This window comes from Natrix helvetica, assembly GCF_964273705.1.
Source record: "Natrix helvetica genome assembly, chromosome: 1".
In the NCBI taxonomy this organism is placed as follows: Eukaryota; Metazoa; Chordata; class Lepidosauria; order Squamata; family Natricidae; genus Natrix; species Natrix helvetica.
The window spans coordinates 135,844,340-135,871,511 of record NC_138548.1 but is presented as its reverse complement, the minus strand read 5'-3'; the positions used below and the strand labels follow the sequence as shown (position 1 = coordinate 135,871,511).

General features: G+C 38.6%; 1 protein-coding gene across 8 annotated transcripts in view; it reads left to right on the top strand.

Moving 5' to 3' along the window:
• The window catches only part of MYLK (myosin light chain kinase), a 199,216-nt gene that overhangs the window by 127,741 nt on the left and 44,303 nt on the right, over positions 1-27,172 (top strand). For 5 of the 8 annotated variants that reach the window (XM_081935683.1, XM_081935685.1, XM_081935684.1 and 2 more), the window contains 4 exons: positions 790-870; positions 1,234-2,285; positions 12,105-12,221; positions 16,720-16,791. In XM_081935683.1, coding sequence (XP_081791809.1) covers positions 790-870; positions 1,234-2,285; positions 12,105-12,221; positions 16,720-16,791 — 1,322 coding nt within the window. Of the gene's footprint in view, positions 1-263; positions 287-358; positions 480-530; positions 554-789; positions 871-1,233; positions 2,286-12,104; positions 12,222-16,719; positions 16,792-27,172 lie in introns of those variants that run through there. The other 3 variants (XM_081935688.1, XM_081935686.1, XM_081935687.1) reach the window with 3 other exon arrangements.

Genomic DNA, 27,172 nt, shown 5'->3' with positions numbered 1-27,172 from the left:
TTCTTCAGCAGTTGTCAGAGAAAGCCCTTTTTCATAAAATGGCAAGCTGCTTATGATGTAGTAGCAGTGTTTACACAATCTGAATTATGTCTCCCCCCCCCTCTTTTTTTTAATCTCTTGGGGAGATGAACCATTTGAAGATGTATCTTCTGTGAAGCGTAACATTTCACTGGGGGTGGATGGGAAGAGGGAAAAGTATTTTAATGACTTTAATGGGAGTCATTTTCTGCAGGCATCTCTGGCATTCCTCTGCAAAAGGAAGAATAAGGGCTCAGCACCATATATGGTGACACTTTTATTATTATTTTTTTAAATATAAACATGCACAGGCTGAAACAATCCAAGAAGGTTGATTATACTGCTTGATGGGGGAGGGAAAAGAAGGAGCAGGGAAAGGAGACCCTGCTTTTAATGCCTCGGTGTGAGGAAAGTTAAAAGCTTGGTCTTGTATAAACAAAGACTGGGACAAGGATTGGAAAGTGTGTAGATATTGTAAAGAGACTCTTTTTCTTCCAACCCACCTTCTTCGGCTACTTTTCTTCAAGTTACTTGTGTAGGGGTATATTCTCTTCTGATTTCCACCTGTGGCTTTATTTTGAGGATAAAAGTTTGGGGTGGGTGGAATAATGTTTCTTTCTAGCCAATGATGAAGTCGCTATCTACTACTGTGATGCTTGGCTGGGGAACATTAAAAAGATCGGCATAGTGAAGGATTGATCTCTTCTGTGTACTGTCTAGCAGAAAGCAATTTTTTTTTTGGCTGAGTCTCAGTTTATTGTACTTTTTCAGAAACCCCGTTGGAGAATGCAACTGTCAGGTATCTTTGACGCTGGGAGAAAGTTCATTTTCCAAAGAAGGAATGCAAAAAAAGTGAGTACCGTTCCCAGGGACTTATGTGGGTGGGTTTTATTTTTTGCTCGGCTAATTCTCTTTCCTTATAGACTTGGGCTGGCTGCTGTTCAATCTAATCCCCAAATGTGACCCAACAAGCTGTTTTTTTCATACAGCTGACAATGTGGAGCACTTTTTAAAAAGTTTAGTTCCCTTATATGGTTCCTGAAGTCATCATTGATGCAATAAACTATTCCTCTAATCAGCCTTCCCTTCTATAAACATATTTTGTCCTTTCTCTGAGGGGGTGATTCCTGAATTTGTTAAACCAGCTCTTTGCTCCCCCTCTTTCTCTTTTCCCGCCCCTTCCTCTCTCCCTCTCAAACCCTTCTCTGCTTACAGTGGGAGGCAGAAAGTACGACAAGAGGCTGATTGTGGAGAGGATGCACTGACATTCAGAAACATCAGTGGCTCCTTCAGGAGGAATACTGGGGAAGGCCAGCAAGTGGAGGAAGATCAGGAAAGTGTCCGTGGAGTACTTAAAAGACGAGTAGAAACCCGAGAGAGCACAGAGGAGAAGCTAAGGCAACAGGAGGCTGAGCAGGTTGACTTCCGGGACATTTTGGCAAAGAAAGTTAATACCAAAAGTTTTTCTGAGGAGGAGTTGAAGGAAATCCCAGCCAAACAAATGGACTTCCGTGGTACCCTGCAACGGCAGGTCAAGCCGAAAACCTTGTCAGAAGATGAAAGGAAGGTCCATGCTCCACAACAGGTGGACTTTCGTGGAGTATTGGCAAAAAAGGGCACTCCCAAACCTTCCTTGCCAGACAAGGCAGCAAGTTCAAAGCCAAGCACCCCAGATTTTAGATCTGTGCTTGCTGCAAAGAAAAAAACACCAACTGAGAACGGTGGCCCTGGGACTCAAGTTCAGAATGTGATTGCCAACTCTGAAGTGCAGAAATCTAGTGCCAGCAATAAAGTGCCAGGCATCAACATCACCTCTAAAAATCCTGTGACATCCAAGAAGTTGGACGCTGTCAATGCTACTTCTAAACTACCAGAGACCAGCACTGTTTCAGAGTCCCAGGATACCAGCTCTAGATATAAGATACAGAATGCCAGCACCAAGAATGAAAACCAAGTTACTAACTCCAGCTCTGAAATGTCGCCTGTTAAATCAAGGGAGAAAGAGAATAAGAATGACAGTAATTGCAAAGGTGACTGCCTACCAGAAGTAGATGGACGGATAAGTGAAGATAAAGGAAAAGATAACAAAATAGAGCCCGAGGGAATAGCACCATCCTTCACTGAAAAGCTGCAGGATACCAAAGTAGTAGAAGGTGAAAAACTGGTCTTGCAATGTCAGGTTTCCTCAGATCCACCTGCTACTATCATCTGGACTCTGGATGGCAAAGTCATCAAATCATCAAAGTTTATTGTTCTCTCCCATCAAGGTAAATTGATGTAAACAGCAAGGCAACCCCACTGCATGCTGCTGGTTACAACCTACTTTGATTTCATTATGTTTAACTATAATATCTCGCTCTAATTTTGTTTACTTCTGTCCCTTAAAATCAAAATTTGCCAGTATTTCTTCTGCAGGGAGCAAAGAATAGTCTTTTTAAAATGTTTCCTACAACTTCAGAAACATCAGCCACGTTTTTATTATAACAATATCATTAAATTCAGGTTTATGTTTTATATAAACATAAACTTCAGATGAGGAATTCCATCATAGCAATTGGATCCTTTCCTTTTCAGTATCTAAATCCTGGCATAATTAAATAAGAATTTTGCCTTTGTGCTAAAATTGAAACAGCAATAACCAATAGCTTTGGGATTTACATTGTTTAAACATGTTCCTCAGTCCAGGATTATCTGAGACAAAATATAGGAAAATTAATTCCCAATTTGCTCAAGTTAAATATTAATTCGCACTGATATTATTTGATAATTTAGTTTCTACTACTTTACAAGAATATTAGAATTCAATAATACCGGTATTTAAACAATAAGCATATGCTAATTTTTTCAAACCTAAAGATTAATTATAATATAAAAGTTATCCAACCAGGTTCTAACCTCAGAAGTCAGAACATTCTTTGCCAAATATTAGACCAAGCTTTACTTGGTCTAATGGGAAACCCCTGGAAATCCCAGGATTGTTAAAGAGCATGGTGGCTGGCAATTTTGGAAGTTATAGTCCCAACCATTTGAAAGGCCCAGGCTGAAGGAGCCTGAATTAAGACCCCCTTTTACATAGACATTTTACATACATTGTAAGGTGAAAGTGAATGCTTATGATGTAAAATAATTCTAGTTGTATTTCTTTTTCTTGTCTTCCCTGTTTTAACTTTTTTACTTAAATATATCTTACTCTTTTTCTGGCCTTTACATGACATGATCAACTGAGAGAAAGTAATGTAAAGGGTGTGTATACATATCCAGAGGGAGAAAGAGAAATGACTGTATATTGCCTCAAAAGGCATATAACATGCTTTTGAAGGTAGCTTTTTCTTCCCAGGAACCTGTTGCATTACATTTGTTGCTGAGTTGTAACACTTTTGTCATCCCTCCACATTAGGTATGCTGGCTGCTGGGAATTATAGTTCAATACCATTGAACAACCACAGATTCCCCGTATTAGCCACAGTTCCAGCTTAATGATTAGGGTAGTTTTGGGGAGCAATAAGATCAAGAGGGGATGGTTCCTTTTTCAATCGGTCTCTGTCCTCCCAGTACCATCACAGTTAGCTGGTTGTCAGAGAAGTTGTAGTCAGATGAGTAGCACTGGCTTTGATTCATCCTCCTGAGTACCACTGTTAGGGCCACTCATGGGCCCATCCATTCTGTACCAACAGCACAGTGAACAAGCACATAGCAGGAACCTGGAGGAGGTGGAGAAATGGAGCCACAGCCAAATCAGAGGTGGGGCCTTTAGAGGGTATGAATCTTCAAAACTACTTAAGACCACCATGTTGACTTCAACATTTCATGATTAAATAAGCCATGGATTAGAGCAGGGTATGAATTAGATACGGGGTTTGATGTGATGAAATAAGTTATTGATATTACAGCAAATAATTTTCTCATTACTGTACTTGTATCTGTTTCTGTCAGTTAACAGGAAGAAAAGGCAGAGATTCTATCTAAAGGGTGGTATAGCAATAAGCTAGTTCTCATTCATCTATGCATAGTTTGATGATAACAAATCTCTAAAAAATATCAATTACCCATAAAGTTCAATAGTTGCACAGGAGAATTGTGATGTTAATGGAGTTCTTAACTGTAAAAATATTTTATTTTTTATTTTATTTTAATAAATCTGTGTATTCAGTTGACCTAGTTTTCATATAAATGTGAAATCTAAGATTTGGTACTTCAGACTGCAGTGTTCTGTATCATAGGATGGAATGCTGCTCTATAAAAACATTTTTCCTTGTAGATATTAGAAATGAGCCTAATTACGTTTCTGACATAGTCTTTGGCTCTCTTATTTTTGTGCTCCCAAACATGTCAATCTTGATTCCTAGCAATGGAAGAGGACTAGAATTCATAGTCTCCTGCTTTCTATCTTGGTGCCTTTAACAACTACTGCACCCCCAATTCGCCTTCCCTTCTATCATATAAGTTAGGCCAAAGATTTAGGGAGGACTAGGCCTTGGGCTTTTTGTAGGCAACTCTATACTTATATTGCTTCATTCACTGTGTGCACCAAATTACCAAGCTGTTGGCTATGATATTTGTAGGCTCTTTCAAGGAACCTTTGAATATATTGCAAAAACCGCTGCAGAGAAAGTGATACAAATCATGGATCCCAGCGTCTTAAACTCCCAATCTTTCTAAAATTAAAATGCATATACAGCAGAACTCAGAAGAGTCCAGTCAAAGAGGGTAGAGTACATTTTCTCCTGGTTTGCAACTGCATTTCAGTGCTTGAAGGCTTCAATGATTGAAAGCCAATCTATTGCCTAGAGTAGACAGTCAGTGAATTGCACGTGACATACGTATGGCAGTGGGATTTGAGATACTGCCATTCCTGAAAGCTGATATGGAAATAAACAAATGTTTAATGATTGATATTTCTTTTGTGTTGTTGTGCCCTGCATTTCAGAGGCCTTGTTTATGACATACATAAAAATATACTGTGAACAGATTTGTCTAACTCAAATTTCTATACTGATTTACAACAGCTTGGTTTTGAAAATCCTGATTTGTTAGTCCTAAAAGCTTGACATTCTTTAAAAATAAATAAACACTTAAAATGATGGCTAAATTAATTTTCTATAACTAGATTTTTACATGTATCCTTTACCTGTTCTTGCATATGTACTTTGAATAATTAATTAATTTTACAGTGAACATTAATTTTAATTCCTATGAAGAACCGAGAATCTACCCAATAAAAGATATAATCTCACATTCTTAAACTTTCAGCTGATCAATTAATATTAACAGCAATTTAATTTTTTTTTCATTAAAATATTGTTTCCTATCATTATAAACTAAGACATTTCTCCTGCTCAAATTTCTGAAGAATTTCTCTTCTGCTAATCTGATTTCAATAAAATATCAGTACATCAGAAGTGGCATTCTTCCAGTTCGCGCCGGTTCGGGTGAACCGGTAGTGGCAGCTGCGCTAGGCCCCGCCCACCCACCCAGACATCATCATGGACCTTTGGTGCATGAGCAGATGTTTCTGCGCATGCCCAGACATGCGCGCCAAACCGGTAGTGAAGAAAATAGGATACCATTACTGCAATACATATTTCTAAAATAAAGAGATCCTGATTTATTTTTCTCTGTATATTATTATTGTCACCATATTAATCCCTCAATTTAATAAGCCCCTTAACAAAAGGGAACTTTTGAATATTTTGAATTTATATTTTAGGGAGAGCAAATGGGATCCGGATCAATTATTTATTGAATAATAATTCAATTTAGAGCCATTCCTCTTGTTTTTAAGTATGCAGGGGTTGTCATAATTTTGTATATTTGATGCAGTCTATGTAACACTATTGTCTATTGTTTGAGCCATGTTATTCTTAAAAACCATAAATTTGCTTAGGTTGAATTGGGATTCACTTCATACAATAGTTACGCTAGAAAAAAAACAGTAACATATTTATTTGACCAAGCTAGGAAGTCATAATTCTTTCACTGGTTTTATCTATTTACTTACCAAATGCATGTGTGGAGGCATACATAAAAGGCAATAACTGAGTTCATTTTGATAACTATATCAATCCATCAATTTATATCCCTGTTCTTGCTATATATTTTTTCTTGTCTCAGAGTCATTCATTTGGCTCTGCTACTCTGCTAGTTTTTGCTCGGTTACAGATCAGAATACAAAAAGTATTAGTTTCTACTTAGATGACCTTTTTAGTTTAAACAAATATTATGCCTGAAGTAAGAATATAGTTTAACTTTAAGACATCAAGCATAGCGTAAGGAATCCTGATTAAATGCAGAGGGGTAAACACATAATTCTACAATTTTTATGCAATTCTTTAGCCAAAAAAGGCAGCTTATAAAAATCAGCAATCAGATAACCCTGGACTTAATAAACTAACGCTCTAAAAATATAAGGAAAAGGGAATGGAGTGGTGGGGGAGGGACTGGATGGTAATTTCATGAACTACATTCTGGTAGGAAATTTTTGTTTCTAAGCAGTGATCCGGCCAGCTCTCCACTGATTAACAGTTGCTCTCCAGGATAGGACTGCTTCCCAGTTCCTATACAGCAGTGTTTCTCAATCTTGGAAACTTTAAGACCTGTGGATTTCAACTCCCAGAATTCCTGGCTGGGGAATTCTGGGAGTTGAAGTCCTCAGGTCTTAAAGTTGCTAAGATTGAAAAACGCTGATATACAGAGTTGTCAGAATTTGAATCTGGTACAATAATACAAATAAACCAAAATCCATTATTACATCCCGCTACTTAAATTTGGTATAGGAAAAGAAAAAAAAGTACGGGTAGTCCTCGACTTATGACCAAAGTTAGGACTGGAAATCCAATTGTAAGTCATTGCAGTTGCAAGTCAAGGCATCCACACAATCAGATTCATTTTTTCAACATTTTTGCTGCAATTGTTTAGTGAATCACCATGGTCATTAAGCAAAAACATTTTTCAGAATTGGTGTTTTTTTGTTTTGTTTTGTTCTGCCGAAAATCAGCAAAAAAAAAACAACACAAGCCAGTTTCCAAGTGCATGAAATGAGATCACGTGACTGCAGGATGGGGGACATTTTATGATGGACAGAAGGGATTTATGGGCTGTAAAGTACCTGCTCTGAGGCCATCGTAACTCCAAATATAAAACAACCAGCCATATGTTGAGGATTTCCTATACACTCAAGTTATATAACTATTCTTTCAATCTGTAGCAACTCTCAATAAACTTTGCATTTAATCCTGACCTCAACTATTGAAAATCTGGTGCAGTAATAATGCTACTTGGAGCTAACTTACCTTAATGGAATTAATTTCTACAAAACTCTTTTTGAATTGCCAATCCATAACAGAAAGATAATAATGAGAATTAAGCTTCAGGCCTACTGTTTGTTGTGACATTATCACACACTAGCTTTCTTTTTTTTAGTGTTATTGCTTTCCAGGGCTGTAATTAGTCCAATTTTACATACAGCTTGATTAGACAGTCCTGTAGATGATGTTTAAAACAAGATTGATAAAACATCAGATAGTAATTGTCTTACTGTGCTTGTACTCTTAAGAGTAGGGATGGATAGATGATGTTAATAGAAATTAATTAAAATTATCTGTCAATATAGTATCCTGTATAGTTATGTGATTCTGCATTTCTGTCTCACATAACAAACCTCTCTCTCATACACACACATCGAGTTCTCCTCCTATCTTCCAGCAGTAGAAAGCATGGTAAAAATGAGTTAAATTAACACGTATCTATGGAGATTCTCAAATCCAGGTCATGGTTGTCCCAAAGGTGCTTTTTTTAAAAATCCAGTTGCCTCTTGGTGGAAAAAAAAAGGGGGGGAAGCAACTTAAGGTAACATGGTAGCCACACTAATAGAAGATCTAAACTGTAAGTGGGGGAGCAGAACTAGATAGAAATGAAGACCAAGGAAGACAACTGAATAGGGAAGAAAAGTAAAAAGAGCAAGTAGTTCTGTTTAGATGTCACAAAATGAGTTAAATTTACAAATACTTCTTCTCAATGACTAATATTCAAAGAAATGCATACTTTTCAGTACAGTAGCCATGACTACAGTCGTTCAAAGTGGTCTGCCCACTTCTTTCATCACCTTATTCTATTCTTATCAGTCGCATTCATTATCATCAACCATGATAGCCTTCTGAGAGACAGTTGCAAGGGGTTAAAAACAGTGCTGTGTTGCAGCAATAATACAATAATACAATACAATAGTAGAGTTGGAAGGGACCTTGGAGGTCTTCTAGTCCAACCCCCTGCCTAGGCAGGAAACCCTATACCGTTCCAGACAAATGGCTATCCAACATCTTCTTAAAGACTTCCAGTGTTGGGGCATTCACAACTTCTGGAGGCAAGCTGTTCCACTGATTAATTGTTCTAACTGTCAGGAAGTTTCTCCTCAGTTCTAAGTTGCTTCTCTCTTTGATTAGTTTCCACCCATTGCTTCTTGTTCTGTCCACAGGTGCCTTGGAGAATAGCTTGACTCCCTCTTCTTTGTGGCAACCCCTGAGATATTGGAACACTGCTATCATGTCTCCCCTAGTCCTTCTTTCTCTTAAGCTAGACATACCTAGTTCCTGCAACCGTTCTTCATATGTTTTAGTCTCCAGTCCCCTAATCATCTTTGTTGCTCTTCTCTGCACTCAGCTTCTAGTATTTCTGGAGGGGGAAGATTAAACCCTTTGGTACTTTATTATGGGTCCTGCAATGCATAGCCCTTCTTCTCCTTTGGTTTAACATACACAAAGCCACTGAGAAAGGTCTTTGGATGAGATATCATCAATGTTGTTTCATATCCTAGAGGAAGTACAGTGAAAGTCTTAGTGCCTGAAAGCTGCTAAGTTCCAGGTTGGGGGAATAGGCTTTGGCCCAAGCAAGATGGATTCCCTGTGGATTTGAAGCTAACAGATTCTGGTTATAGCCTTAGTTTTGATCTGCATAGGGTTGGGCTCCCCTAGACAGAGTTGACTTGCGATCTCTTGAACTCATACAGTTGGAGGCCTCGTCCAAAAGCTTTTTGCACAATTACATGGACAGTTGTAGCTATTTATGTAACAGGAAGTTTTGCCTGATAGTTACTCATGCTCATCTCTGGATTATTGCAATTTGTACTGCATGGAGCTGCTCTTGACAGCCATTCAGAAACTGCTACTAGTCCTGTGTATAAAGGTCATATTGTTATTGGTGTGCATTGGCTGGTAGGTAGCTTCTGGGCTCAATTCAAGGATCTGACTGTCTTTTTTACAGCCCTTCATGATTTAAGGCGTGGGTACTTCTCCTCTAAGTCGAATGTTCTTGTCTAGTGAGATCTGCCATTTAAGGAATGTCATCCTCACTGTTGAGCTTTCTCAAAAGTGTCCCCCCCACCGATCTGGAATAATCTCCCTGCAATATTCAAACTGTCTCTTTATTAAGCTGTCAAACAACTGAAAAAATACAGCTCTTCTGGAGGGCATTTGGGGGGGGGAAATACCTGGAAGTGTAGGAAGTACTGTGTTTCCCCCAAAATAAGACAGGGTCTTACTTTCTTTTCACCTCCTAAATAAGTTCTTGGCCTTATTTTTACACATTTGGAAAGTCAGAATTATTTTAGAAACACTGGATGTCACATGTAATGATGAATTGCTAATTCTCAGGATCTTCCTTGCATTGCCAGATGCTTTCTTAGTGGGAGTTAGGGTAGCTCTGGTTCCTGACCAGCTGGGACCATAATTTTCTAAATTCTTTGATGTTTCCAGTTTTACTGAACAGATGTTTCTGTCCTTCATATGAAGCATTTTAGAATTAGCCAAAAAAAAAGCGTAAGAGTTTATTTTGAGTTCCTCCCCGTAATCTGTGGGCGAGTAAATCTGGGAGTAGTCCTTGTGGAAAAAAAGAGATATCCCAACTGATTCCAATCTTATAGCAGAAATCAGTATACAGAAGATGTATAAGCTACACCTTCTACTAAGATTATCAAATTGTAATTTGGAGAATAGGGAACTGTTTCTCAGTGCATCAATAATGTGCAAATGAGGTTGCTCATTCTCTGCTCTTCTTTCCTTAGTTTTATAATCATTCCCAGTCTTTTGTAACAAGTAGAACTCTGGTGCTTTATCCATTGCAAACACCATCAAAAGCCAAGAAAGAAATGGCAAAAGGAACAATGACTTTTAAAAACGTATCCATATTTATGGTCCAGACCTGGAACCGTACTTCTGAAAAATATTATTATTTATTAATTCATGGAATAGTATATCATGGGGGCCTTAATGCATTAATGTGATTTCACGGAATACAAAATGGGTATTGTAAAACTGGTATATAAACTGCATCAGATATTTACCATAAGTAGGTGCTAAAATAAGGTAGCATACTTCCACAGGAATGCATAATGTGAAAAGATAGTTGAACTTTAATTCCCAACTTTGGTTATTGTATGCCTCAGCCTTAATTGTTTTTCAGATTTCAGCGTCCCAATAATTTTTTTTAGATTCCTTGAGGTACATAGCAGGAGTTATTACAGCTGGAAGAGGGAATATGTTTTGCTGACCAGGATAGGAAAGTAAAACACAAGAGCTACCCTGTTTTGATGCTTTGCATATTTGTTTTGAGGACAACTGACTATCAAGCTGGCAAGAACTGGAAATCTTTTGCCAAGTTTGCACTATTTCAGTTAAACTAAACATCACCTTCAAATAAGTCTAAAACTCAAGAGTGTCTGAGCCTATAACCTATGCTATAAAGCATATGAAAGATTGGATCCTTCCCCCAGCATTGGGAAACATGTTCCGTTATAATCCCAGCTATAAACATTTTGACCATGTTGTGCCTAATGCACTGAAGTTGCTGCTTCAAAACATTGCAGTGCTCATTTCAGACATATAAATTTCATAACACACTATTAGTTGGTCGACAGCTATATAAACAGATCAGGGAAGGGGTAGATCAGCTTTTGCAGCAATGCTGTTGTTCCCTCTCCTGGGATTTCATTTTGTAAGGTGCCAAGAAATTCAGAATTGCGGACTGGAGTCACCAGACAGAATTTTCTCAGAACTATGAGAAAAGAATCTCATCTCTGGAGGTCAACAAAGGGCTTTTGTGGAGGAAATACCAAATGTTTCATTGAGAGGCATATGGTCTCCCAGCCCAGGGAATGAAGCAACTGCCTAGGTCACAGACTTTTTGGAAAATGTTGTGTCCTTAGTAAACATAGCTAGCTTTGCTTTTTGTTTGTACATTTACTTGAAGTACTTTAAGGAAAACACTTGTGCATGATTAAAGCCTGGAACATCAGATATTTTTAATCCTAAAATGTGAACATCCTCTGTCCTGACTTTTGAAGAGAGAGAGAGAAATTTGTATTTTTAATGTAGTGAACAATCAGAATTGACTTGACTCTACTAATTTCTAAACTTTATTGAGCGGTGATGGTGGATTCATTTTTTTTACCAAAGTATTGACATGATAATATACTGTTCAAATGACTTTTTTCTAGAGTAGGGATGCAAAAGATATGGTCCTCCAGATTTTCGTAACCTATAATTCCTAGCAACCCTAAGAACATAGCTGATGTTGAGGGATGTTCTCACAAATCTGAAGGCTACTAGGTTTATGAACACTGGTGAAAACACAGTAGGATTTGTAAATTTTGATTTCCAAAATCAAAAGGAAACAAAATCTATAGGAATAGTTTCATGGTCAACAGTCATATTATTTGGAATTTCTGGGTGGAGTCATTCCAAGGTCATTCCAAAGGTTATTGTTTGAATTGCTTATATCTTTCTGTGTTCTGATTGAATATGTGTAGCTTTAAACCAAAAGTTGTTTGACTTGAAATTGCACTGGAAAAAGACAGATAAAGGCAGGCATTAAAGATGTTGATGTCTTAATCATAGTGCCATCTTTAATTGCTGAAAACCTGTTTCTATGCAATTTAGATACTTACTGAATCCAAAGTAAGACCAACCTTTTGGCATACTCTTATGGTGGGAGCTATGGTTAGATTATGGTTTTGGTCTTATTGATACTTTGTTGAGTAGAGTTCATTTTAATTTAGACCTTTACACTTCTATGACTTGTCTCTTGCTTTCCCTTAGGCTCATTGTGCTCCCTGACCATTGACAAGGCCTTTCCTGAGGATGAGGGCCAATACAAATGCATAGCTGAGAATACTGCAGGAAAATCAGAATGCATTTGCAGCGTCTTGGTGGAAGGTAAGTAAATTGACCCAAGACTCAGAACTTTTCTTAAGAGGCCTTAGGCCTGATTCTGATTCTGTTTATGTCAAAATTCCAATTCCTTTCTATCTGATTCCCATTCCTAAAACTTTGCAAAAAGGGGAGGGTGTTTCTTTTTAGTTTATTCTTGGTCCATATGGCTTCCATAGTAATTCGGCTTTTAAATGGGACAGTGAACCAAACAATCATGTGTCCATATTGTGCTTCAATTAAAGACCCTTCATGCTGCCAAAATTTTGTCAGATATGAATTTGTTTTAAAACCATGTCAGTATTATTAATACAATTATGGAATACAGCTATCAAGACTGTTTCTGTACCAAAGAAACAGCTATATTTGGAGCATTTAACCCAGAGGTGGGTTGCTGCCGGTTCGGCCCAGATTGGCTGAACCAGTAGTAGCGGCAGCGGGAGACTCCGCCCAGCTGCCCAGACCAGTAGTAAAAAAATTAGCAACCCACCTCTGATTTAACCAAATGATGAGCTACTGCACAGAAGAGAAGATTTAATAGTAGCAAACTAATAGCATAAGTGAAGTGAAGAACAAACAAGTGAAATATCTTGTTTTAGTGCTTTGTTGTTGAATTGGAACTGTGATAGAAATTTATCAACCAAGAAAATAATGAACAGAGCCTGTGCTTATTGTTGTTCTGGGCATGCCTGTTTCTTAGTTGGTTTTCATCCACCACTCTTAATGCAAGCAGAGAAAACCAGCTCAAGCTTAAATCAAAGCACATGTAACTTTTGTGGCAGCATAGATTATCCCTAAGACTTTTTATTTAGACAGTATATTAATTTTATTTTACTTAAATCCTGCCTTTTGCCCAGTTTACTTAGAGCAGTTTATATTATTGTGTTCCATAAAGTAGTTTGGAGATAACCTTGGGGAAGGAATTCATATAAACCTCAACTTAGCCCAGATAAACAAAAGGAGGTGGGGGAGGAAAACACTTAAGATTGCCTTGCCTTGATTCCCTTTAGTGTAAGTGGGAAGAGAGAGAATCTATGTCAGTTTTCAAGATTCTTTTATTATAGCCTAAAACAATAAGAGTTTCAGTAGTTCATATGTTTCCTGACCTGATCTAGCTCATTTTCATTCATCCTTTCTTTTGGGGTTTATTAGACTGAGTGTGTTTGGTGATGGCTACTCTGTCAATTACGAAACTAATATTTGGACTCTTGATTCATCACACTAGAATATTGTTTGTATCAAAAAGGATTCATATATCATGCTAAGTCATACACTGCTTATAAGGTAAAAGATATAACAAATTAATGTAAAACCAAGTACATCCCAATATGTATGTGCCAGCGGGCGACACCCAGGGGAAGAGCCTTCTCTGTGATGGGCCCGACCCTCTGGAATGACCTTCCCCCTGACATTAGAACGACTATGGACCTTCGCTCCTTCCGCCGGAAACTCAAAACCCACCTGTTTCATCTAGCCGGCCTGGCCTAATTCCAGCTTTCCCACCCCAGTTTGTATTTTTAAATTTTATGGTTTGGTTTTAAGGTTTAAGTTTTTAATTTTTATAAATTTGTACAGGGGATATTTAATTCAATTTTTAGTTATGTATATTATCGAGTGTATGGTTTTTAAATTTGTACCTGTACACCGCCCTGAGTCCCTTCGGGGAGAGGGGGCGGTCTAGAAGTTTAATAAATTAAATTAAATTAATTAAATTAAATCCTGCTCCAAATTTGTTCTTAGCAGCTCATTCTTTCAAAATTGTTCCATATAATCATCATCATAATTAATAGTGCTCATAAGCATTTCATTAATCAGTTATCTAATTAGTTTTTAAACCCATTACATCCAACGGCACAAGATTCTATAGATTAGTTACGCATTTTAGATTTCCTCTTATCTGTTCTGAATTCATTGACAGTCAGTATCATTGGATGTTTTAGTTTTAGACTATTGGAAGAAGAAAAACATTACACACGTACAAGTGCTCCTCATTTAGCATCCACAATTGGAACTAGCAACTTGGTCATTAAGTGAAGCAGTTGGTAAGTGAAATTGTGACTGCGTTGAAACCCTAGTTCAGCTTTCCTTTGCTTTACAGACCTGTGAAGGTTGTAAATGCTTGATGATTGGTCAAGTTACTGCTTCATCATGGTCATACCTGCAAACTGTCATTATATAAAGCAGTCACTAAATGAGGACTATCTGTAGATTTTTCCTCCTATAGTGGGATTTCATGTAGTTTTCCAATACTAACTGAAACTCTCATAGACTTCCTAAACCTGCTCTGAAGGAATTTTTGACTCTCAGTTTCTGAAGTGCCTTGAGGGGAAAATGAGGGGAAATAGTTTTGTCAGCAGAGATCATTCTGTATGTAGAATAATACCACTGTAGTCACCAAGGTCCTCTAGCTGAACATTCCTCAGACAGGCTGACTAATTTACGACAAATTGTGTAGACGACACTCAAGGCAGATATGAATCCCTGACTTTTTAAAAATCAGTTGTTCCGTTCATCACAGTTGCTTTATTTCAGATCCTGGCCTTCGTATCTTCCTCACTATTGAACAGTGAATAGCCACATGCTAAATTCCAAAGACATTGATAGAATGTCAGTTCTCATGATCCAGTTACTAGTCACAGATATATTGGTTGTCCACAATGTTCCTTCTTTAGTGTCCCCAATTCATCTTTCTGTTCACATGTAACTCTTAAGCCATTTGAGGATAATTTAAAATCTTGGCAAAGGGCATCAGATAAAAACCTGCCTTTTGCAAGATACATTGCAAGATCCTCAGTGACTTTATAAGGTTATGTTGCATCATTAGAACAAATTAGCTCTTGCTGTTGTTTAATGCAAATTAATTTTGATTAGTCACCTTTACTCACAATGAAATTAGAACAGTACCATGGCACTTCACTCTTCAGTTTCCATTACTTTATTATAAGGTAATTATGTAGTCACTTACCATGCAAAGAAGCAAGATTCATAGAATACCATTGCAGCCAGTATAATGAAGTGCTCCTAATAATAGGAGTTTTTTTGCTATCCTATTAAATTCTGCCAAATCCAATCCTTCTATAATATTTGAAATAGAAACTTGAGAGGTTAAAAGTAGCTCATATCCAGAATAATTATCATTTTTGTTTTAAATTTAGACTACAAATATCAATATTTTGTTACTGATTTTGTTTGTAAAGTTGTACTGGAAATAAAGGCAGCTATTGTTTTCCAAAGAGGCACCAAATTTTAAAATTACCTTATATCTTTTTTCCCCATGGAATTTCAAGTATTAAGCATAGTGTTTCCAGTCAGCACTTACCAGACCTAGATCAGTTCATGTTCATCAAAATTATTGTAACATGTGCCCTTATTAGTAACTTGCTTGACCAGTCCGATATATTAGTTTAGTCATTTCCATCCAGTAGAATATTATGTTGTGTTGTTTGCTTTGCTTTGTTTTAAATGCTTGAAACTGATTTTTATTTGCCACAGGTAAGCACACCAGTTACTATTTAGAGCAATCAAAGATGTAAGATTACTTCAAAAGACAGAAGACATCGTTGATACCAAAATAATTTTGTTTTGCTTGAATATATCTTCTAATACCATGTTTTCCCCAAAATAAGACAGGGTCTTATTTTCTTTTGACCCCCAAAATAAGCACTTGGCCTTATTTTCGGGGAGGTCTTATTATTTTTGAGGTGCGGGAGGTGGCGAGCGTGGTCACCTCATGGCTGCTGCTGTGTTGCAATATTTTCAGGGAGGGCTTATTTTCAGGGGAGGGCTTATTTTAGCGCATGCGCTCAAAAGCCCAATTGGGCTTATTATCCAGGGTGGTCTTATTTTGGGGAAAACAGGGTAGTATATATACAAGCCCTGTTGGTTTCACTATTGCTTCTGGTTAAATACGTTTTTACAATAATACAGCAATACAAACATCTTTTTTTGACTAGAACATACACAACGTGAGTGATCTTCATGCAAATAGTCTTGATTTTCCTGAAGTCTTTAGCATAAAACTCTCATATCAGCTTATGTGGCTCTACTCCAAAACGGAAACTTGATCAGTTCTTTCAGCATTAGCTCAATCAACTATATTTTTCCTAACTCCCTTCATTTTAAGTCCTCTTCAGCAGATTCCTATGTTTTCATAGCAAACAACCTTCCACATGGGACATAACCCAAATAACCTGCATGCATGCTTTGAGTACAGTAATAAGATGGATGTTTAAAATTTAGAGATTTAAAGAGTTCTAATCGTAACATTTCCTGGGGAGCAAAGAAAACTATTTTCATTCTGTTCTTCAAAATGTACCCTGTCCAAGTCCTCTTTGTTTAAATATCACAACAGCCAACAAGCTCCATTTGCTTTCTAGCCCAATCAGAATCAAATGAAACACAAACCAGAGTTCTTTTTTCATTTCAGTTATTGCTCTTTAACTCAAAATGGTGATTTGATTCTTAATTATTCTAACCTCCCCCTGCAACCTGTTTCCAATTTTAGAGTCTTTAAAGTCAACGGGAAAGAAGACCAAAAAGCCAAAGACTTCACTGGGTTCTGTGCATGGAACTGAAAGTATGTATCTTTGCTTTTTCTTCATTTTTTTTCCTGAAATTATATAGATGCTTTGAAGTTGTTTGCTGTAACTGTGGTTTAAATGGTCTCTCCCAGGTATATTGAAACTAAATCTTTAACAAAAATCCTGGAGATTTTGAGGAGTTCCCAAACTGGTTGAGATGGTCAATCCGAAAAGGCTGATTATAGTACCGTGTTTCCCCGAAAATAAGACATGCCCTGCTAATAAACCCAATCGGGCTTTTCAGAGCAGGCGCCATAATAAGCCCTCCCCTGAAAATAAGCCCGCCCCCAACTATTTAAGCACATGCGCAACTGTTCCCCACCATTACCACTGTACCATCTACCGGTATAGCTTGCAGGGCAAAAAGAGGGCTCACCACAAAAACAGCGGCAGGCAAAGCAAAGTGCTTCCACCTCCCGCCCTTCCCTCCCATGCAAAAAGAGCCCACCGCAAAAACAGCGGCAGGTGAAGCAAAGTGCTTCCACCCAACGCCCTTCCCTCCTGCTCAAAAAAGGCCCACCGCAAAAACAGCGGCAGGTCACCAATGCGATCACCCCCTCCCACCTGTTCCTTCTCGCGCAAAAAAACACCGCCCGTCCCAATGGTAAAGGCAGCCTGCCTGGTTCCCTTCCCCACCGTCCCTTTAGCGAGGGGGGGGGGGAGAAGTGAGGCGCACCTCTTACCTTTCCAGGTCCGTTACGTTCCTCACCCTTTCGCCCATTGAATCCCCTTGTAAACCCCCCCCCTTTTTTATAAGGGGATTCAATGGGCGAAAGGGCGAGGAACGCAACAGACCTGTAAAGGTAAGAGGCGCGCCTCGCTTCTCCCCTCCCCACCTGCCACTGCTCGCTAAAGGGATGGCGGGGAAGAGAACCAAGCAGGCTGCCTTTACCATTTGTGCCTCACTTCTCCCCACCACCACACCTCGTTAAAGGGATGGCATGGAAGGGAACCAGGCAGGCTGCCTTTACCATTGGGGTTTGGTGGGTGGTGTTGGGCCACGAGGCACGCTTCTTACCTTTCCAGCTCCATTGTGTTCCTTGCCATTGTGTTCAGGGAAGCCCCTGGTAAAAAAAAAAAAAAGCCCTTTTCGTGATTTCAAGATGTTTGATTGAACTCGCGAAAAGGGTTTTTTTTTTTTAACCAGCCGCTTTCCTGAGCACAATGGCGAGAAACGCGATGGAGCTGGAAAGGTAAAAGGCGTGCCCGGCTTCTCACCTGCCCCAGAAAATAATAAACCCTCCACTATAATAAGCCCAAGGCCATATTTCGTGGGGCAAAAGAAAATGAGACCCTGACTTATTTTCAGGGAAACACGGTAACACCAAAAAAAAAAGTTGGCTGGCACTGCTGCATGGATCTCAAAGTCTTCTATTTCTCTTGTGTGGTTGTTCCTCTATTTCCCCAACAGCTGAACAACAAATGTCAAAGTAGTCATTTTCAAATAGGTGAAAACTTTTCTGTATTGAACCTGGAAACTTGATAAAAAATACTGGTGATACTCAGATATATAGCTCAGATTATGTGATGAATGAATTCCATCCCTTTATTTTGCCAGAAAGCCTTTTCTTACACTACCTCTTCCCGTTCTGTCAAATATCCAGAGATAAGCCATAGGTGTAATCAATTGAAAAGGTCCTTTCCATTTAAAAAATGACACCTTCCAATTACAGCAAATAACTTTCTCAGGTTCCCCTTGCAGTTGCATAACCTCCCTAATCCTACTTCTACCTTTAATCTTAATCTTACCTTAAGCCTAATCCTGGACAACCATTTGACTATTTGAGCTTCTCTTCTTTTTTGAGAAGGAGGGTGTAAGTGATATCATGACATTCTACCAGTGTGCAAGGAGAGATTATGTGATAGATTCTTTTAGAGAGGCAGAGTGAATTACTAATGTTTATTTTGCTATGGTTGTTGTTGCTGCTGTTGATATATAAAGCCAATCTGAAGGTCATATACTCAGCCTTCCATCCTTCCAAGGTGGATAAAATGAGGACCCAGATTGTTGGTTGCAATATGCTGACTCTGTGAACCGCTTAGGGTAGGCTGTAAAGCACTGTGAAGCGGTATATAGTCTAAGTGCTATTGCTTTTCATATTTTATTCTCAGATTAATAGTAAATCAGACACCTGTAATTTGGTAGTTTATGGCTGAAGTTTCTGAGTGTACTCAGAAGCCCACGACAAGGGAATGTTGGGGGCTGTATGACGAAGAAGCATGTTATAAAATCTGATAATTGTTTCGATGATTAAGGAATTGTAAGTGCAAGGAAAAAATTAATGAAAATTGCCTATCCTCTGCTGATAGAATTATTGTACATGTAGCACAAGTTCTTGGATATCCTTGCTTTTCTGAACAATTTCGGTGCCTGTCAGTTTCTTGTGACTTTCAATGAAGACATTTGACTAGCTGTGATTGTTATGATGCAAACAAGCTTTGGCAAGTTTTGGAGGACAATCCAATGTGATTATGAACCATTGCACATAAATTTTCTGCTGTAATATAACCAGGGGTATACCAATTAACTTCTGTGGTGGCTTTTTTTCTCTTTCCAATTTGCAGTTATCTCACAGGCTGGTTATTTTTCTCCCTTATGAAAATGTAAATGCTTGTTTGGGGTTTGTGAGTTGGTTGAGGAAAAGCAAACTTCTGATTTGCTGAATAAGTATCTTGCTTTATTCTGAAATTAATATTGAGAAAAGACTGCATGGAGAGGAATTTAGTACTGACATAAAAGTGTTAATCAGGAGTTTTACAGGTATTGTGATTCCCCATAGTCTCACACCATCTCAGACAAATGATTGTCCAATCTTTCCTTGAAAACCTCCAGCAATGGAGCACCCACAACTCCAGGAGGCAAGCTATTCTACTACTTAATAAATCATTCTGGACAAATGATTGTCCAATCTTTCCTTGAAAATTTCCAGCAGTGGAGCACCCACAACTCTGGGAGGCAAGCTGTTTCATGGATTAATTATTTCCACAGTCAGGAAATTCCTTCTTATTTCCAGGTTAGATCTCTGTCTGCAAAGTCCAGGACAAAACCTTGATTAACCCCACTGCATACTTCTCTCCACATAGATATAGTTCCATTGAGGACCACACACTGAGTGTGGTTAAGTCAGCCAACTACAAAGCCATCTGGAAGCGGTATCCATCCATCCCACATTATTTTATCTTACCAAGCAGGCGCTGATCTGCTTTATTAAATGTCTTAATGAAACCTAATAAGTATATTACATCCACAGCATTTTCTTGGTCCAGTAATTTAATCACTTTATTTAAAAAGGCAATAAGATTTGTTTGGCATTGTTAGATATTCACTCTATCTGCTATGGTTTCCACCAAGGTCCTCTGTTCAGGCGGGAACAGAGATTGAATCCTATTGGTTAAGAGGTCTGACAGCTCCCTATAAAAGGGCTGCTGTCAGACTAAGCAGTTGCTGGATTGTACAGACTATTCTACTGTTAATAAAGAGCTGTTCTTGCCACAAGCCTGTCTCAACCTTCACAATACCCAATCTAACACTGGTGACGAGGATGGGATTGGAAGGCAAATAGACAAAGAAGAAGAACAGCAGATCCAGCAAGTAGATCCAGCCCGGAGCTTTCGGAGCGGCATCAAGCGTCCAATTTGAGTGGCAAACTCAAATCGTGCTCAGTACAAAAATGGCCATGCACGCCTTGCCAACTCCGTATGACCCGGTGGCTGAATCGTATATGTTACGATTTGAATGCTTCCTCGAGGCGAACGACTTGATGGGCGTCCCTGAAACCCGAATGAAGAATCTGTTTCTGGGGTACTGCGGCCAAGAGTTTTTCGAAACTGCAAAGAACCTGTCAGAGCCAACCCCACTATAAGCAGTTCCTTGGACGGCATTACAACAGACTTTGAAAACCCACTATGCGCCCAAGCCATCAAGGCACATTCGCCGCCACGAATTCAGTATTAGGAACCAGAGAGAGGGCAAATCGATCAATGAATACATGGCGGTGCTTTGTAAGACAGCCGCATATTGCGAGTTCCGTGACTTGGACAATTTAATATTGGACCGCATTATCTGCGGAATGCGAGGCATCAATCTGCAGAGGAGACAGAGAGAATGGTGCGATCTGCAAAAGAGGCCCTCACTAGGATGGGCCCAGGGGATTAGCAAACACGGGTTGATCACTATTTGTTAATCCAACACATCACGCTAAGTGCCACTACCGGGAGAAGCCCCTCCGAGCTTCTCATGGGTCTCCGTCTAAGGTCCCACTTAGATCGGTTACACCCAAACTATTCTGCCGCATCGCCCCCTGACTCCACAAGCAAAATTAGAAACTTTAGCATAGGGGACTCAGTATACGCCCACAACTACGCCAGGAGAAGTCTGTGGATCCCTGCCACGGTGATAGGCATCACCGGGCCTCGCTCTTATCTGTTAGAGCTAGAGGATGGTAGAAATTGGAGGAGGCATGTTGACCAACTCCGTGGTCGCCTCTCCCACTCCAATCTTAGAACACCAGATGAAACTCCTGAACAAATCAGCCAAAGCCCTACCCAAAAGGAGCAAACACTCACTCCTTCTACAGCCAGCTCAAACCTAAGGGTACCAGGGGACTTATCTGATTTTGTTGCAGGCCCACAGCGAGCTCCAAACGAGCAAATCCTAGAAGCTCCAGCCGCGGCCTGGGAAAAGTTCCAGGAGGTTCCACTGAACAGAGCTTGAGAGCAAACAGGCCCGTCCGACCTGCCCAAAAAACCAGTTCCAAATGAACTGCGCAGGTCTAGTAGGAATAAAAAAAACCTGCCTACCTACGTGATTACATGACCAATAGAAACATCCCAACTAAGAGGGGAGGGGTGTTAGATATTCACTCTATCTGCTATGGTTTCCACCAAGGTCCTCTGTTCAGGCGGGAACAGAGATTGAATCCTGTTCTGACACCCCCTCTTCATACACCAAACATGCCGAGACAAAGATACTGCACAATGATTTATTAACACACAGACTAGACCTTGGCAGCAATCCAGCACAGATGAGACCTTGGCAGCAATCCAGCCTGCCAAGAGGACAAGATCCGATAGCTTCTCCAGCTCTGGTAAATATGTTGATTCCTGCAAATAGCTTGTGGAAAGTCCTTCCTTAAATACAGTCTTGAGAAGAGCCTAATTACAACCACCTGAGTTCAATTATCTCCTGTAAATGCGTAGCTGTTCTTTACGTCTATTAGCCTTTCATTGCCGGGCATCCAGAACCACCTCCCTTGTCTCCTCCCCACTGCTCCAAGGCATGACATCAGGAGCACACTCCCTTTGGCTTTCACTGCTGCTCCATGCCTCAGGCGCCTGGTGGCCAACCAGCCTCTCTGATCCCTGCTCGGAGTCGGATCCCTGTCCAGGGTCCTCCACATCTTCCAGAGCCGACTCATAAAGCCCCTCACTGTCGGAGTCTGGTTGCAGCTCCAACAGCTCCTGCTGGCCCACAACAGAATCCTATTGGTTAAGAGGGCTGACAGCTCCCTATAAAAGGGCTGCTGTCAGACTAAGCAGTTGCTGGATTGTACAGACTGTTCTACTGTTAATAAAGAGCTGTTGTTGCCACAAGCCTGTCTCAGCCTTCTCAATACCCAATCTAACAGGCATGACCTGTTCTTAATAAATCCACACTGGCTTCTAGGAATAACCTTGTATTTCTAGGTGCTCATAAAACCGCTCCTTGAATATCTTTTCCAGATGCAAAAGACAGGTGCAAGAAAGGAATTAAGTAGTTCTGCTTTCTCCCTGCTGCCCATCTCCTTTTTGCCATTGTTTCTCACTAGCGGACTAACCATTTACTTGTAGTTAGTGTCCTAAATTGTCCTTATAACAAGTTTTGTGTTGGAAGGAGAAAGAAAAACATTTTTTTCATACCAGAGCAACTAAAGATGGAATCTTTCTGTAGAAGTTTAGGGAGAGATACGATTGACATAATGATGACTTGGCCTTTAAAAATTCTTATTGTCGTATCTTTGGGCCATAGTAAGCAGAATGAGCTCATGGTCATGAGTGTAATATATAGAACATGCTAGTCACTGACTTTTAGGTTACTATTCCAAATAAATGCAGATATGTTATTCAGAGAATATAAAATACAGCCATTAATCTAGTACTTTGATCACATTCTCAGATAGTTTTGATTAAAGTTCATTTAAATTTGACTTATTTGATTAGGGAAGATGTAATAACTACTTTTATAAAAGACTGGAAGGTCTTTACAGATTTTTTTTTTCTGAAAATGAACAAAAATGAACTGGTGATCTGTGGATTTACTGATTTAAAAGGGTTGTATGCACTCACATTAAGTGTTATTAAATGTTATTCTTCAGTTTGGTATGAGTGAAGATTTTTATGCTGAAAATGATGTTTATGCTATCTTGTGAATAATATTCTTCAAGATACATCATCTGGAGTTTGTATAAACATAAAACCTCATTTTGCAGCCCACTTTCCCAATAAATTTTTAATGCATTTCAGGCTATTATATGAAATATTCTTTTAGGCAAAATTGTGATGAAATCATTGCAAATTCACTCACACATAATATTTAGTAGTGGTGCTAAGTCAGAATTTAATTTTTTGTTCTTGCTGCTTTCAAAATAATTTTCTGAGGGTCTTCAAGTTTATCCTCGAAATTGTTATTTTCTTTATGAAATCCTCGACATTATAAGGAATTAGCAAAAATGAAAGGGCTGATTCTGTCTCCAAATACTTTAGGGAAAGTTCCTCTTTCATGTTTTCTGGAAAAATCAGTATGTTTATGTTCCTTTATGTTCCCCCTTTTCCAAACTTTCTCCTGAAAAAGAGCATTGCAATATGTCTATGGAGATCAAGAGCAATTGGACTTTCTGGTTTGTTTGTTTTTTTTGAAAATGTTTCACTTCTCTTCCAAGAAGCTTCTTCAGCTCTGTCTGTATTCTTCCGTTCCCCCACCATCCAGTCAGAGCTGAAGAAGCTTCTTGGATGAGAAGCAAAATGTCTTCAAAGCAAAATCAGAATGTTCAGTTGCCTCTTGAAAAAAGCATCTTTGGGAGTAGTGCAAAAAGCTTCAAAACAAGGATTAGAATTTAGAATGAAAATTATTGTGGAAAGAAAATGCAACTTTTAATAGAGATACTTGAGTATTTTTGACCATTTCTTTTTGAAAATCAGTTCTGTTCCATTCAAGGATTTTTCTGCTACCCTTAACTTTTGCAAATTATTTACAAAGGTCGATTTTTTAAATATAAAACAAGTTGTTTTTTTGACATTCTTTTCAAACATGTGCCAGCCACTTGTTTAATTCTTTATTGAGTGTGTGTGTGTGTGTGTGTGTTTCCAGAATAAATTATATTAAACTCAGTGTTAAAATTGCTAATATAAAGCCTTTTTTAACTTCTAAGGGACCCTAGAGAATATTAGGGATGTTACCCAACTTAGTGATTCCAAGCAACTCACACCCCACTGTTCCTCAGAACTGCTGCTGTGACTTTTAACTCATGGAAAGCAGCAGGACCCCCTTTATTACTGATATAGCTCACAAATCCATCAAAATAGCTAAAAAAACACATTTATTTGTGGAACATAATAAGCAAAGGAATCATTTGATACCTTTAAAAAGTGTTATCCAATAATGGAATATAGCCTGAATAATTCTCTTTTTAGCAACATGGTTAGTCAGGAATCTTATTTTCTGTTATCCCCTAACTCTGTTTATTAACTGCCTCATGCTCATTACTTTATTTTTTTAATTATACTTCCTCTCGTCTTTTGCTAAAATAGCATTTCATAAATCCACAAATACTAAATTCCGGAGAAAATGTGTCCCTTCTGTGCTCAGTGAAAAATTCAGCTGCTTCAGAGTCTATGCTGTGGTTCTCTTTCTCTCTTCCAGCATCTTTAAAAAAAACAAACCAATGTTTATGTGGTATCTGAATCCTTGAGGAAATATATCCTCATGCCTGCTACTGCATAAAATCTGTCTTGATTTTTAGGCCAAACAAATGTCTTCCTTGATTATTCTACTTTTCCGGAGAAACAAGTTAATAAATATTATTCCTGATACAGTATGTTGACTTCATTTCTTCAGAAAAGAAGAAGGTGGAACCCTGCACAGTGTTTGAATTTCCAAATTAGAGTTACCTCTAAGAAAATTGTATAATGGCATAGCATTCTATTCAAAATATCAAATAGAACAATATCAGGTTTTTGAGGACAGCCAAACTTGGCATAACACTAATTCATCTTCCGTTTGGAAATAAAATTGTCCCCATCCAAATGCTTGTGTGTTTGTTTTTGAATGTACTCATTCCCCAAAACTTAATAATCCCCAATTTATGAAGAATGGGAGGTTTTGTGCCCAACTTAAATCCTAGCATTTGGCCTAGGCCCTAGAATATTACAGCAATACTTTAATAGATTGTCATCAAAATAAATATGACCAGTGTTTTGTATCTTCTGTCCCACATATTCATTGTGGTATGATTTCCAATGGCTCTTTATGTTGTTTTTAAAAGAACATAAACACAAACTACACCACTGTGTATGATATGAAGAAATCCACAGTGGACAACACAATTCCCTTGGCTTCTATCAGGTTCCGTGAATTGCATTTATTTTTTTACAAACAATGTTTTAAACTAATTGTTTTTAAAATGAAGTTAACATGCTGCAGAACAATCTGCATATGTAATATCTTTAGTGCATAAGAAAGCTTCTACAGCTCTATGAGCTTTCTTAAGAAATAAAAATAGTAGGCATTTCTATCTCAGGGTTTTGTTTGAAAAAGTGCCCAAATATAAAAAGAAACAGAAAGGAAAATAAGAAATCCGGAAGACAGATTGCAGGTATATTTTGGATTTTGATCATTTATTTCTGTGGCAGAGGTAGATTTATACTGGCCAGGTTTGCTTGGCATTAAGTCTTATTGAACATCATAGGACGTAGATCAACTTTTTCAAGGAAAAAAATATTGCAGGAGTCTGTTAATAGCTATAATTAGTGGCTAGATGAGAAAATAAGGGAAATATCATTTGCACCTCCAGGATTTTTGCCTTTTCTTTGACAGCAGCTTTTCTCACACTATAGCAATAACACTTAGACTTATATACTGCTTTACTGTGTTTTACAAAGTCAGCATATTTCCTTCAACAATCTGGGTCCTTTTTTACCCACCTTGGAAAGATGGAAGGCTGAGTCAACCTTGAGCCTGTTAGGGTCAAACTGCTGGCAGTCAGCAGAATTAGCCTGCAATACTGCATTCTAGCCACTGCACCAGCAGGGCTCTATCAGTGTTCAAGAACCCTCTTATTTTTATTGCTAAGTTACTTATTTCTCATATTACTAGCCAAAGGCTGCCTTCATTTATTCCAATTTTCACTTCTGTCTTCTTTTGTTTTGGATGGTAAATCATTTCAGAAATTTACTCTGGCACTCTGTGAACAAACAACTTGAACTGCCTTTGAACTATCTGTTTGCCTTTTTTCTGCATGAGAAAAGAAATTGTTAGTGAAAGAGTACATTTGCAACACAGGGCGGAGTACATTCGTGCTCATTGGGGAACTTGTATCTGGGTGAAGCAATCTTGGTGGAGCAGAGTGTTAAGGATATGTGGATGGAGGTAGTCTCTGTGCAGCTGCATGCATTTTTCCACATTTTTGAGAATTTGCTCTGGCTGGAACTGCACAGAGGTTTATTGGGAGGTTAGAGGAGTTGGGAGTTCTGCATTTCTATTTTTAGTAAAATGCCTGAAAAGGGAAACAGGAGAAGGAGACTGGGACAGGAACAAACACAGCCCTTCTGAACATCTCTTCTTATGGGGCTGTAGTTAAATGGCATGACAAAAGTTTCATAACAGGCCCAGGAAGTAGATTTTTCTCCCACATAGTATGTACTTTTCTTCAGGTTAAAGCTACAGTGTATTAATGATATTTAATGACATTCTTCCCCCCTCCCATACCTAAAGTCAGGTTACTCCATACCGTATATAATTTATATGGTTTTTTTTCATTTTAATAATGACTTCTTGTATGTTTTTATGATATTTTTGATATATTTACTGCTGTATTGATTGAATGGGAGGCTATATAACAACATGCTAAATTAAAGAAAAAAGCTTTTCTTCAGTCTTGTTCTGATATCCCATGAGTATTTGATCACTGAAGACCAACATCATTGGAGATGTATGGACACACCCATGTCCTTTAAGAGAGGGACAGATTGTGTGCATACTGTATGTGAGACTGAAAGAAAAATATATTTACCAAATTAATGATTACCCTGCATAAGCCTAAAATGCATTCAATATGATCCTTGGACTGTGGTCCATCCTTCCTGTGCTTTCATAAACTTCCAGCTACACTGGACATTAGCACA